Raw genomic sequence first — 13,788 nt, forward strand, 5'->3', positions numbered from 1 at the left:
ACTATTTTGCTCCTACTTTTGCAAATACCTACCTATCAAAGACTACAATCAATATTACTTTCAATCAAAGAGTGTCGGTGTCGGTGTTAGCTGGCGGAGGTGCTCTGCCTTTTAGGAGTGTTTTTTTTGTTAAAACTGACTGGAAGGTGCTCTAAGGGGGTGCCGTGCGTATGTCGGCGAGCGCCGGCACAGACGAGGTCCATACTTGTATAGTTTAACTAACTTGTTACAAATAACTACAAACTTGACATTTTTTTTTTCCTTTAAATCTGGCTTTACTCTGATTAGCCAATGTCAAGTTTGTGATATTTTCAAGTTATTGAATTTATACAAGTATGGACTCCGTCTGCGCTGGCGCCCGCCGACATACGCGCGGCGCCCTTTTAGAGCGCTTCCCAGTCAGTTCCACCACCAAAAAACACCAACTAACACAAAAACCAGCCACTCTTAACAAAAAAAAACACTCCAAACAAGCACAGCACGCGCGCCAGCAAACGCCATCGCAGACGAAGTCAAACTTGACATTAGCTAATCTTTGTACAGCCAGACGAGAGAGAAAAAAAATAAATCTAAATGGTACTTACAGAATACAGACCACACAGACCTCTATCCAAAGAATATACTACTCTGCCTCTAATCATGGTACCTACGTTTCCACAGAATACAGACCATGCATAAAATTTTGTTATTGTGTCACAAAATATAATTCTCAAAATAAAAATAAAACATTTGTAATTTACCTAAAAAATAATTTAAAGATGAGTAAAGCCCCAATCGTAAAGAATATTATTCATGCGGGACAAAAATATGTGCCTATTGCTAATGGGAGCAAGGTAAGATCATTCAAGATGGAAAATCATATATCTGATAACAATGTATTGAATGCTGTAGTAAACTTTTAAGTATGTATGTGCGTTATTTTAGGTACATTTTCATTTCCAAACATGGAAATTAGGCAAAGAACGAATTTTATTAGATGATAGTAAAAAAATTGGCAAAAAAGAGCCAATGGTTCTTATTATAGGACACAAGTTCAAATTAGAAGTTTGGGAGAATATTGTCAAAATGATGGCTGTAGGGGAGGTAGCAAGCTTCCAGGTGAAGAAAGAGGTATGTATATGAAGAGATTCATATAAAATCGAAGGAAATGGTCTGTATAAATAATTAAATCATTGATATGTCTGTTAGTGATTGTGTAACTTCTGAACTACCTACCTGACCAATTGAGGTACTATTCTCACAATAATCAATACCTATACTATTTGTTTAGTTGAGACGATAGTCGATAGCTATGCTAAGATCCAATAAGTGGTGCTGTATTCAAGCTATTAATTAGTAATTCTATATATTAGTAATACTATATTCATTAACCAATTTTACCAGAGCAAAACTAGCTAGAATTGGCAGCTAAGCCTCATCCTCATCGTTTATAGGCTAACTGGAACTCCCTGTCTTTCTAAGTTTTTTGTGGTCCATGTAAATAGGTACTCATCCGATTCCTTAACATCCTCAGTGAAAACCAGTTGTCCTGTGGCTCAGAGAAACATTTTCCCCCAGATTACACATCCTTAATATTGATAACAGGTAATAAATATTCATAACGTTTTTTATTGCAGCTAGTGTACAGCTACCCATTTGTTTCAAAGACACTCCGTGAGTTAGGACAGGAGCAAAAGATCAAACATTCATGTACAATGACTTTACACACTGAAGGCATTGGATATTCTGACTTGGATGACTTGATCAACAATCCTTGTGATCTGGAATTTATTATAGGTATATTTTTTACAAACATATTTTCGCTTTTGCTCTTCATAATACTAGGTTTTCTCTTATTTCCACATCAAGCATTTATCGAAACAATACTGTAAAAATAAGAAATACATAGATGTAGCCATTATTTAAGAAACATGTCCAATCAAACTAAGGTCTTATTATTTTACTAAAACTTTAATTTATGAAAATAAAAAAAATTCATCATTCAAGTCTGGATCTATTTTGCATAACTACAACCAAGTATGTCATAGCTCTATTTTTTAATCTCCATCCATTCAAAGGTTATAATCTCTCCCCATTCAAAGATAACTTCTTTGTCTGCGGTGCCCGTAACACAGGTTTCCCTAGTACGGGTGTCAAAGCACTCCATCTGGTATCACAGTTATTGTGTTTACTTTTACGGCCTGCTATTTTTAAAGAGTTCATTTATTGTCAAAACTGTTTTTTTGGCTTAATAAATATATTTAATTTGTCTTCCTGTACTTGCCATTATAACATTAATTCAATATTGGTGTTCCATCTCAATAAAAACACAAAATGCTTCAGTAATCCAAAGATCTAACAACAATTCAACAATTAATTTTCATTGTAGAAGTATTAAAAGTAGAAAGATCTAACGAGTATGAGAAAGAGTTGTGGCAATATTCCAGTGAAGAGAGGCTGAACCTGGTCCCGGAGTTAAAGGAAAAGGGGAACAAGTTGTATGCACAAAAGCAATATGACGAAGCTGAGGAGGCATATAGACAGGCTATTGCGATTTGCGAGCAGCTTATGATCAGGTGTTGTATTTACTTTATTGTCTTATATATGGTATGGTAAATAAGGAAGGCTAGTTTTTTCGAAATTTTCACGGGATAGGGAATAAAGAGCATTGTATTTTGCCAATCAAAGGTACAGAGATAGTATGCATCCTGGAGGTACTTTTTCAGAAAAGAGTAAGCTTGTAAGAACTTTGTTTTCCCAAGATTAAAGTACCCTAGATCTCTCCTTAAGATAGCATAGCTTATTTCAAGAATTTTTTTAAAATCACAAAGACATTTCAATTTATTAAATATAGATTTCCTGAAAAATCTCTAATGTCTAAATGTTGTGAGATATCAGGGACCAAATTACTAGTATTTTTTCCTATGAACTATCATAGATATCTTTGCTTTTTTCAGAGAACGAAAGAGCGATGAGGAATGGATAGCTCTCAATAAGCTGAAACTTCCGGTTCTACTCAACTACGCTCAGTGTAAACTAGTCAAAGGAGATTATTACCATGTTATAGAGCATTGCAATACTGTGTTGGAGTATGATAAAGGTATGTCATATATTCTGTACTAGCCGATGCCCGCGACTTCGTTCGCGTGGATATGGGTTTTTTAAAAATCCCGTGGGAACTCTTTGATTTTCCGGGATAAAAAGTAGCCTATGTGCTTATCCAGAGTATAATCTATCTCCATTCTAAACAGCTTAATCCGTCCAGTAGTTTTTCCGTGAAGGGGTAACAAACAAACATACATACATACACACAAACTTTCGCCTTTATAATATTAGTGTGAAGTGTGATTTTTTATTGCACATAACAAACATAGAACAAATCACAAAACAAAAACCTTTGCTCATAAAAAATTAAATCTGTTATTTACTAAGTAGACTGGTTTTTTTTATTTTACATTCCAGATAACGAAAAAGCCTTATACAGGAGAGCAAAAGCACACGTAGGTGCATGGAACCCAGACGCAGCAGAACACGACTTCAGAAGATTAAAAACAATCAATCCAACCTTAAGTGCCATTGTGGATAAGGAGTTAGATAATATTAGACATCTGAGGAAGCAGAAAGAAGAGCAGGACAAGAATGCATTAAAAAAACTGTTTGACAAAGAAAATGAAACCTCATAGCGATGATCACTATTACGTTTGCTGTTTGACTGTGTTATGGCTCAAGCGACGCGGACGGCCGCAAAAACCGTGGGGTGTCATGGGAGTTGGACCACCCGACAAAAGCGAAGCGAAAACGACTGATCCGCTAAGCAACTTATAAATATTAAAAAAATCAACTGTCTGTCTCGGTCAGTGTAATTGTGATGATGTCTATATAAAAAATAAATTATTATTTAGTAATTATTAAATAGAGGGTATTCAAAAATTCTTAAAATCCACGTTTACTGGTATTTTAAGTTAACTAACATGTTTAAATTATCAATTGAACTAAAAAAGTATGACGAGAAGACAAAGTTATGTCACATCTATGCTATTTCGTACAAGCTCCCATACTGAGAGAGCGTGTTTTGACGTTTGATAAAAAGTTGCTAATTTGACTAGTAGGCATCATCCCTATTCGTCCTTCCTCTTGCTCTTGTGAACCTGCAGTGTTGCTCTGTTAGACCTCTTTGTTGAATGAATGTATTTCTTTAAGCTGTACTTATGAGCTCTGATCATCACATCGGGGGAACTATGAATTTAAAAAAAAAGCTGTGCTTGTCTTTATAATATTATGTATGACTTCAATCGCCTTCAAGTCCGCTAAAATATTTATGCTTAATATTTAATAAACACTTGCAGCTTACCTGCATTCTACATTATTGATCTCTCTCTAACCCAAATATTATATTAAAATCTTTATATTTGTTATGTGATGATACTCTGATTGTATAGTATAGTATTGTGGATTGTATAGTACAGCTAATTATATTATTTGAAATGAAATATCTAAATAATAAAATAATTATAACAGTAAACTGTGATCCAACTTTATAGTTATTTTCTTCTATTCAGGCAAATTCTGTTATATGTACATAATAACATAAGCTAAGCTTATACATAACTCCATGGTAATCTCTAAATTAAAATGATAGGACATGTACCTATTGCTATTTGCTATCCCTTTCATAATGTTCCTTGCAGAAAATGATAGCACTACATTTAGATCTGTCAATTTAATTTAAAGTTAGTACTCATATAGTGACTTGTCTTGCATGCACTTTTGTAATTTAGGAAAATGCCCAATCTATCTAATCAGAATAATTTCTACTGTCGGGGTCAAAAAGGCAATGATATTTATAGCTGTTACACTCCTTATCTGTTAGTCATAGATTTATTTATATTTATTTATTCTTCATTGAAACAATAATAATCATAAAAATCTTATCTGGAAATGTTTTTTATTGATACCCATTGTCTTCAGAAATATAAACCTAGAAGAATTAATTTCTAGTCACTACAATACTTGCAAATGCCGACTTCATGACAGATTCTACACTCAGGGTTGATTCATAAAGCAGCAAATTGAAGTCTTTTAAACTTAACATAGGTATGTAGCTGTTGGTTTGAATATCCACCACGGAAAGCACGCCTTTTTCCTGATAGGTATTAGTCCTACTATATGTGCTGGAAATAGAGGTCAATTATATTATGCTATATGTATTAGAAATTAGCTTCGATTCGCTGATTATATTAATCGACCCTTCTAAATTTTTTGAATATACGCGCTGTTGGTCTGACGTCTAATCCAGAGCACAGAGTACTTTTACATACCCAGAGTGACCGTAAATGGACCAAAATAACTTTGGAAAGCGCTCTAAGGGGGTGCCAACTCCATACTTGTATAGTATAACTACAAACTTGACATTGGCTAATCTTTGTAAAGCCAGACGAGAGAGAAAAAAAAAAAACAACCAAACTAAAAACGTGGGAAAAATAATTGAATAAAATTCTGAATTCTAATTATTCATTAAAATTTTAATTTAAACTAAACAAATATTATTTAAGTAGTACATTTATGATGTCAGAACAAACAGAACCAGTGTCTGAGATTGGAACAGAAATGTTGAAAAACCAGGAAAATACTAATGTTAGCGAAGAGTATGCTTATTTGGACCGCGGTGGATTCTCTTCAGAGAAGTTCAAAATTGAACTTCGAGGATTACCCAAGTTTTATGGGATAGCAGTAAGTACATAATTACATCATGTCATCATTTTCTTTAAACTTAAAGCAGACTGCCCACTAGCAACAAAACAGCACATAGATCTACACAAGACAACTTGAACAATAAATTATACCTTTTTCTTCATGAAATTAAATAATTTCCTAATTTTTAAATAGGTTATAACAATAATATTTTTTCAGGAACTGAAAAAACTCATGAATAATAAACTTGGGTTGAACACAAGTAAAATAAAAAGACCTAAGAATGGAAGTCACTGGTTGTATGCATGTTTTCAAAACGATGAAGAGCGAACTAAAGCCATTGCAGCACTGAATGGATACTCTTGGAAAGGTAATTTATCAATATCTTTCATCATTTCATCACAATGAAGAATTAAGAGAACTAATAAATAATTTAAATATTGTATGTATATCAAAAATTTGGGAACTGGCAGGATTTGAAACACATCTCTGTGGATATGGCGCCCAAAACACCTGGGATCACTAGGAAACAAATCTATTATAGGAAAACTTCATATCAGCACTATAATTTCAACAATTTACTATCAAAGGATTCTGGGGTACCTATTTTGATCACATTGTCTGACACTTGCCTAGTTATCTGGATAAACTTGTAGTTGTATTATTTATATATTATATTTCAAAGTTCTCTAACCTGTTATATCTAAGTAATCTATGTTTCTGTTTCTATAGGGAAAACATTAATAGCTGAAGAAGCAAAACCAGCACCTGACCCAATCGTCAGAAAGAGAAAGCAGGATGAAGAAGGGCCACTGCACAAGAAGAAGAAGGAAGATGAGAACAAGAGCCAAGAAGAGAGGTTGAAAGAGGCAGTTACACCATACTGGAATATGCCATATGACCAACAGGTTACTCTAACTCTACACAATACTCAATAACTCTTATAACAAAACTAACTGGGCGATTTTTGTATGTTATAATACTAGAAGCATTATTATCCACATATGTAGAGGCCAAAACAGTATTACTTTTTAATTCTTGTGTGTCTGTGTTTCAGCATGATTAGGAATAACACTGAAACAACAAAAATTAACAGATTTGAAAGCCACTTAGCTTCGCTTTAAAATCCACTAAGTCTAAGTACATTTTTCAGTTATAGATACATTGTTGCAGATTAAGCTAAAGGAAAAAGAAGTAAAGAATCTGCTCATGAAATTTGACAATGAAGTGTGGAAAATCCATAAAGAGAAAAGAAATGAAATTGAATCCAACCGCAAAATACATAATGGCTTAAGTTTTGAGTTAAAACCCATTCAGAAGTCCCCAGTAACTGAGAGTTACAGGAATAAGTGTGAGTTCACTGTTGGTATTGACGAGGAGTCACAGAAGCCCACAGTTGGGTTCAGGTTGGGAAGCTATGTTACTGGGACTACGGGCGTTGCGCCAGTTGGTAGCTTGAAACATATCTCTGAGAAAATGAAAAAGGCTGTTTTGGTAAGTTAATGACTTTAAAATAAATAATTTTAAATGGCTTTTGAATAGATTAGAATAATAATTTAGAATTTGATTGAAATATTTTAACTGACTAACTCGATAATTTCCACAACTTCGTCAATTTGGATCTAGGTTTTTAAAAATCCTGTGAGACTCTTTGTTGTTTTGGGGTAAAAAATTCCTGCTGGTTTCACAATTTTTCATGTACATTAATTTGTTTTGAGACTTCGTCTGCGATGGCGTTTGCTGGCGCGCGTGCTGTGCTTGTTTGGAGTGTTTTGTTTTGTTAAGAGTGGCTGGTTTTGTGTTAGTTGGTGTTTTTTGGTGGTGGAACTGACTGGGAAGCGCTCTAAAGGGGCACCGCGCGTATGTCGGCGGGCGCCGGCGCAGACGGAGTCCATACTTGTATAAATTCAATAACTTGAAAATATCACAAACTTGACATTGGCTAATCAGAGTAAAGCCAGATTTAAAGAAAAACAAAATTAATTTGTTTGTAGCTATTCCAAGAGTTTGTCCGTCAATCGAACATGTCGCCGTTCTCGCCGGCGGACTATTCGGGCTATTGGCGATATCTCACTGTGCGAGAGTCCAAGCACTCTGGTGACCTCATGCTGATCATTGCTATGCATCCACAGGTACGGTCACTTTCTTTGAATGAGGGCTCGTAAAAATTTACGTGAAAACCCATACGCCTAATCAATGTCTATGCGGCATCATACTGAAACTGTAAATCGCTCGGTTGTATGTATGGCTTTGCCAGTATGATGGTAAATTACCACGCCTGAGATTGAAATAGAAATAGAAATTCTTTATTTGCATAATGTGTGTTACAAAAGATGATAATAATAATTAATTATTACAAAAGTTCAACACATTAGCCGTAGCGGCGTACAAAATATATTGTGGTAGTTCGTTATACAATTTTGAAAAAGATTTTTTTTTTGTAGATTTACATGTGGTTCGTAAAATAACACGCATTAAGTTTTTGACAGATAAATAAATTATTATTATTTTTTAAATTATTTATTATACTTATCAAATCCTTATATACGATTTTTTACATAATAACATAGTAAAATACAATGAAAATGCAATCATATTTAATCTATTTTAAGAATCTAACAGCAGAGGAATTGGAAGAACTCAAGAAAAAGCTGATAGACTATTTTAGTAGTGAAGAGTCAGTAGCCTGCAACATCAAATCCTTGTACTTTGAGCTTCTCACTAAAAGGTGACACATTTTCTGTCTTTCTTGGGTGGGCATTTCGTAAATATTTACTATAATATTTATACTATTTATTATATACCATATTTATACTAGAAATAAAAAAAAAACGGGTTAAGTACGAGTCGAACTTGTAATAAAGGGTTCCATACCATCGTACTAGAAATAACATTTTTAGGGTTCCGTACTTCAAAAGGAAAAAGAAATCCTTATAGGATCACCTTATCTGTCTGTCTGTCCGTCTGTCGTGTCTGTCAAAAAAACCTATAGGGTACTTCTCATTGACTTGAATCAGGCAAATCAAATTTGGCAGGTTAGGTCTTATAACACAAGTAAAGGGGAAAAATTAAAAAACGCATCATGCGCATGGCTAAGGTTTGGAATACTCTTCCGCGATCTGTGTTTCCTACCAATTACACTCCGGGTATCTTTAAAACAAGAGTGAATAGGCACCTTCTAGGTAAACGCGTCCCATCTTAGACCACATCATCACTTTCCATCAGGTGTGATTGTGGTCAAGCGCTTACCTATAGTGAATAAAAAAAAAAAAAAAAAACCGTGAATTTATGGTTACATCACAAAAAAAAGTTAAAATGAGAAAAAAACCTATTAAGTTTCAATTTTGGAATTGAATGGAAGTGTCAAGTATGCTTTTGGTAGTCAGAGTACCTCCTAACAGCTTCTAATTTTTTCCATAGTTTTAAGTTCTCACTTCTGTTGGCATTTCCATTGCTTGCCATTTTCTTAGTAAGAGCAAATTCAACAATAATTTCATATATTTTAGGCGAGTTGGTGAGGACGGGTCAAAGCCTTCCCATTTGATGGGATCAACTCATATCATAGACACGATATTGGGACGACAGTTCAGGATATCACCTGAGGCTTTCTTTCAGGTAATATATGGTTTTCTATAATAATAATCAGCTGTACGTTTACGTTATGTTCATAATGCCCATCGAACACATTTAAACCTTAAATAAATATAATAAATAAAATAAAAATATTATTTTATTAGAAACTTTTACAAATACTTTTGAATCATCAAATGAATCTATTACTGGTTCAGAATGCCTTGGGGCCCATTTACAATCGCGCAGATTCAAAGCAATGCAATGCCAGTTCATACTTTCCGCCAATAAAATCCGCCATTTTGATTTTTTAAAGATTTTTTGTGCCCAGTGACACCGCGCCATCAAGATGAATCTAATGATATATCATGTATCGAAATCGGTTGAGCCGTTGAGTAGTTACACACACACCCCCCTCTTTTTTGGCTCACACACAACCCTCCTTTTTGGCTCCGCCGCAGTTGCGTAAAAAGTATACTGAATTGCAGATAAACACAGCCGGCGCCGACATTCTGTACCAGAGCGCGATAGACATGAGCCAGGTTCGAAGCAGTACCACAGTCGTGGACATTTGCTGCGGCACCGGCACTATTGGACTGTGTTTCGCTAAGGTAAGCGTCTGCAGCTACAGAAAATCTAATTGTCAATTCTAATTGTATTTCCATCCGTTACCAGAGTGAATTAAGTAGATATTACTGTCCAGGCCGGAAATAAACGGGCGAGTAATATTAGAAAGACGAGGTGAAGCCGTGGACTTGCCCAAGTGGTTTTAAAAGCTAAACTTAAACAACTTAAAAATTATACTAAATTATAGTACCTATGTATTAATTTTCATTCGCGTTAATTCGACTAGGAGCAGTCTTGCTCTATTTTTAAACCTTTGAAAGTTAACGCATTTAGACTTAATAAGCTCTTTGCTTTCCCCACAACAGCATTGCGACAAAGTGCTCGGCTTGGAGCTGGTCGCGGAGGCCGTCAAGGACGCGAAGGCGAATGCGGAACTAAACAACATAGATAACTGCGAATTCTTCACGGGGAAGGCGGAGGACGTGCTGCCGTCAGTGTTGGCGCGCGTCACGAGCGATGACGTCATCGCTATCGTGGACCCGCCCAGAGCTGGACTGCGTAAGTCATTCTATTCTCCACAGTAAAATTGCGACACAATTCTTGGATATGGAGTTGATCGCGGAGGCCCTTATAGACGTGAAGGCGAATGCGGAACTAAACAACATCGATAGCTGCGAATTCTTCACGGGGAAGGCGGAGGACATGCTGCCGTCAGTGTTGGCGCGCGTCACGAGCGATGACGTCGTCGCTATCGTAGACCACCCGCCCAAAGCTGGACTAAGTTTTTAGGGTTCTGTGCCTCAAAAAGAAAAACTGAATCTGTATAGGATCACTTGTTGTCTGTCTGTCTGTCTATCAGTCGGTATGTCTGTCTGTCCGTTTATCTGTCTGTCGTGTCTGACAAGAAAACCTATAGAGCACTTCCCGTTGACCTAGAATCATGAAATTTTGCAGGTAGGTAGGTCTTATAGCACAAGTAAAGGAATAATCCGAAAACCGTGAATTTGTGGTTATATCATACAAAAAAAAAATTAAAATGTGCTCACGAAAAATTTAATTCACCAAATTACATATAGATGGCGCAGATCGTTGTTAACTTGCAGAGTTCTAGATAAAGATGCTAAGTATCTTGTACGATGGTTCGGAACCCTTTGTCTGCGAGTCTAACTCGCACTTGACCGGTTTTTTAAAATTCTAACAGGAAGATTTCCTTTACAAACAAAGAAAGCCAGCCCATCATTGACATCTCTTTATCGGTACACTACACAGTGTTTTTATCGTTCTTACATTTTTTGCTTTGATCTGGCCTTTGAATGGGCAGTTCCTAATTCAAAAACTTTGATATACAAACAGACATGCGTGCAATCACTCAACTCCGCAACACAAGGAAAGTGAAACGCCTGGTATACATATCGTGCAGCCCGGCGTCTGCCATCAAGAATTTCGTGGACCTTTCGCGGCCTTCCTCCAAGACGCTAAGAGGCGCGCCGTTCGTTCCCGTCACAGCGGTCCCTGTTGATATGTTCCCATACACTAAGCACGTTGAACTGGCCATACTGTTCGAAAGAGAGGTGAGAACATTTTTTTTTCATTACAAATTAGTATTTAACTGCAATCTCAGCTGACGCTAAGCGACGATCACACTCTAATATTATAAAGGCGAAAGTTTGTATGTGTGTGTGTGTGTGTGTGTGTGTGTGTGTGTGTGTGTGTGTGTGTGTGTGTGTGTGTGTGTGTATGTTTGTTACTCCTTCACGCAAAAACTACTGGACGGATTTGGCTGAAATTTGGAATGGAGATAGATAATATCCTGGATTAGCACATAGGCTACTTTTTATCCCGGAAAATCAAAGAGTTCCCACGGGATTTCAAAAAACCTAAATCCACGCGGGCGAAGTCGCGGGCATCGGCTAGTCCTATATAAGGTTAAAGAGTGTCGAGATGCTTGGTAGTACGTCTTTGTCAGAAGGGTGGTGACTAGCCTCTGCTGAAGCCTTTCGTCTGGCTTCAAATACCATGAAGCCCAGCGTCTGTCACCAAAAACTTCGTGGCTTCCAAGACGCTAAGAGGGGCGCCGTTTGTTGCCAGAACAACGGTCCCTGTTGATATATTGCCGTACACTAAGCACGTTGAACGTTGGTGGAGCAAAAGAGAGGTGGGAAAACACACAAATATTTTTAATTTATTCCAAATTAGTATTTAACTCCGATTTCACCTAATGCTAAGATTATTTTCAAGATTTTTTCACTTTTACTATAATGTTTAATTTTACCTAACTAAATACCTAAAATTTAAATACATTTATCAAAAATTGGGCGCTTTTGTGAAACTACTAACGGCATTGGTGGTGAACCATAGCCTAGCGGTCAAAGGAGGCGAGAGAATTGTTAAGTAACTTGTCAACAGATTTCAGAGAGATTGACTATTGAAACCGATCATTAGTGTAGTCACATGCAGAAGGATCTAGAAGCCCACGACATTACTGTCCCAAGAAAATCCCCTACCATTATTAGGTATAGTCAATTGAAATGGGATCTAACTATACTATCGATTTTTATAGCAATCCAATGAAAAAGTCAGTGAGGCCCAAGAAGAACAAATAACAGAAGACACCAATGGCGCCGATGAAGAACAAGCAGCAGAAGAAATTGCTTCAAGTAAAGAGGAATCAATAGAAAATAATGATTTAAGTACAAATGATGATGTACAGACTTAATATAATTATTTTAACATTAAATAAATGTTTTTATATTTGCTAATTTGTTTCATTTTTTCAAACAACTTTCATATTATTATTTTTTCAAATTGTTGTCATCCTTATCACCATTGAACTAAATAGTAGTTTTAGAATAGCCATTTCAAACAAAAATCATGTTCTCTATGACACTCAAAATTAGTATGACATTGGACATCAAGTTGTAAGTATGCAATTTTTTTTGACGGGAATGAGATCAATGATCACTGATCCTTCAGTCCTTTGTGTAGTACTTACTATACCCTATCCGCGAAAAGATCTTTATATAGCGCTCTCTCTCTCTGTTCCGTAGGTAATCTCATACAAATGATAGAGCCAAAAATCTCAGTGGGCGCTAACCATTTGAGTCACCTCAACCAATCACAAACGAAAGTATGTTTTCTAATTGAATTTCGAATGTTTTCTATACCATTTTCGACTTGAATTTCGAATGTTTTGTGAAAACATGTTTGTAATTGGTTGGTGCCTCAAAATGGTTAACACCCAACTGAGATTTTTGGCTCTATCTATATGGGATTACGTAATAGAACGCTATACTAACTTTTTTCCGCGATTAATAGGTGGTTGCCGTCAGTCATTAGTATAATGCGATCAAACTAAGGTTCAGATCTATAGAGCACACTTTGATTTGCTAAGACTTAGGTAAGACTCTGTTAAAACGAGACAGCGTTATAGGTACTGCTGGCATTTAAAATCTGTCTCGTTTTAACTGAAACTTAAGTCTAAGTAAAATTAAAGTGCTCTCTATAGATTTCAACCTAAGAACGGAAGGACGGAATTCTCACCATGTTGCAACGTCTTAGCTAAAAATATTGATGTGTGTAGACCATAGACTGTAGTCTATTTTGACATTTTCATAGATGAGAGATACGATTTTTGTTTGAAATAGCTCTTCTATAGGTACTAAAATTTAGTTCGGTGACGGTGTGAATTTCAAAGTCGTTATCGGAGCTAAGCGGTTGCCGGTATGCGCCGGGGGCCACGAAGTAATTCAGCTGGAATTTAATAAAGGACACGCCGCATTCTGGGGTGCACCAATGATACCTAGCCGTAGATACTTTCACGTATTGGGGCATGGAAAATATTCGAGTACAGTCATGAACAGAACGTTGAATTCGGGGTTCGGGGGGGAAAAAAAGAAATCAAGGTAGGTAACTAGGTACTTCCAAGTGGATAAAAAAAAATTCAAAAGAAGAATAAAACCGACTTCAAAAACCACAAACACT

At 36.1% G+C, this 13,788-nt stretch overlaps 2 protein-coding genes and 1 long non-coding RNA gene across 4 annotated transcripts in view; 2 read left to right on the top strand and 1 right to left on the bottom strand.

Annotated features, from left to right (window-relative positions):
• The first annotated feature begins 650 nt into the window (after nucleotides 1–650).
• On the top strand, nucleotides 651–4,912 carry LOC123872294 (AH receptor-interacting protein). 2 transcript variants are annotated; one of them, XM_045916498.1, is made up of 6 exons: nucleotides 651–833; nucleotides 925–1,110; nucleotides 1,617–1,776; nucleotides 2,369–2,555; nucleotides 2,937–3,025; nucleotides 3,442–4,912. In XM_045916498.1, the coding sequence occupies exons 1-6, from the start codon at nucleotides 759–761 to the stop codon at nucleotides 3,660–3,662; spliced, it is 918 nt and encodes a 305-aa protein (XP_045772454.1). In that variant the 5' UTR covers nucleotides 651–758; the 3' UTR covers nucleotides 3,663–4,912. The 2 variants fall into 2 exon arrangements, with proteins under 2 accessions (XP_045772454.1, XP_045772453.1); XM_045916497.1 differs by having other exon boundaries at nucleotides 654–833; nucleotides 2,937–3,079.
• LOC123872299 overlaps nucleotides 2,186–13,788 on the bottom strand; it is a 28,131-nt gene continuing 16,528 nt past the window's right edge. The window contains exons 3-4 of the long non-coding RNA XR_006797450.1: nucleotides 9,418–9,422; nucleotides 2,186–2,214 (exon numbers count right to left, since the gene is read on the bottom strand). This is a non-coding gene — a long non-coding RNA (uncharacterized LOC123872299). The remainder of the gene's footprint in view (nucleotides 2,215–9,417; nucleotides 9,423–13,788) is intronic.
• On the top strand, nucleotides 5,442–12,562 carry LOC123872274 (tRNA (uracil-5-)-methyltransferase homolog A). Its single transcript, XM_045916456.1, has 11 exons — nucleotides 5,442–5,709; nucleotides 5,890–6,040; nucleotides 6,403–6,578; nucleotides 6,844–7,164; nucleotides 7,665–7,802; nucleotides 8,283–8,398; nucleotides 9,177–9,285; nucleotides 9,729–9,851; nucleotides 10,173–10,365; nucleotides 11,161–11,378; nucleotides 12,368–12,562. The coding sequence occupies exons 1-11, from the start codon at nucleotides 5,542–5,544 to the stop codon at nucleotides 12,521–12,523; spliced, it is 1,869 nt and encodes a 622-aa protein (XP_045772412.1). The 5' UTR covers nucleotides 5,442–5,541; the 3' UTR covers nucleotides 12,524–12,562.

The sequence above is a fragment of the Maniola jurtina genome, chromosome 15 (assembly GCF_905333055.1).
Source record: "Maniola jurtina chromosome 15, ilManJurt1.1, whole genome shotgun sequence".
NCBI lineage: Eukaryota > Metazoa > Arthropoda > Insecta > Lepidoptera > Nymphalidae > Maniola > Maniola jurtina.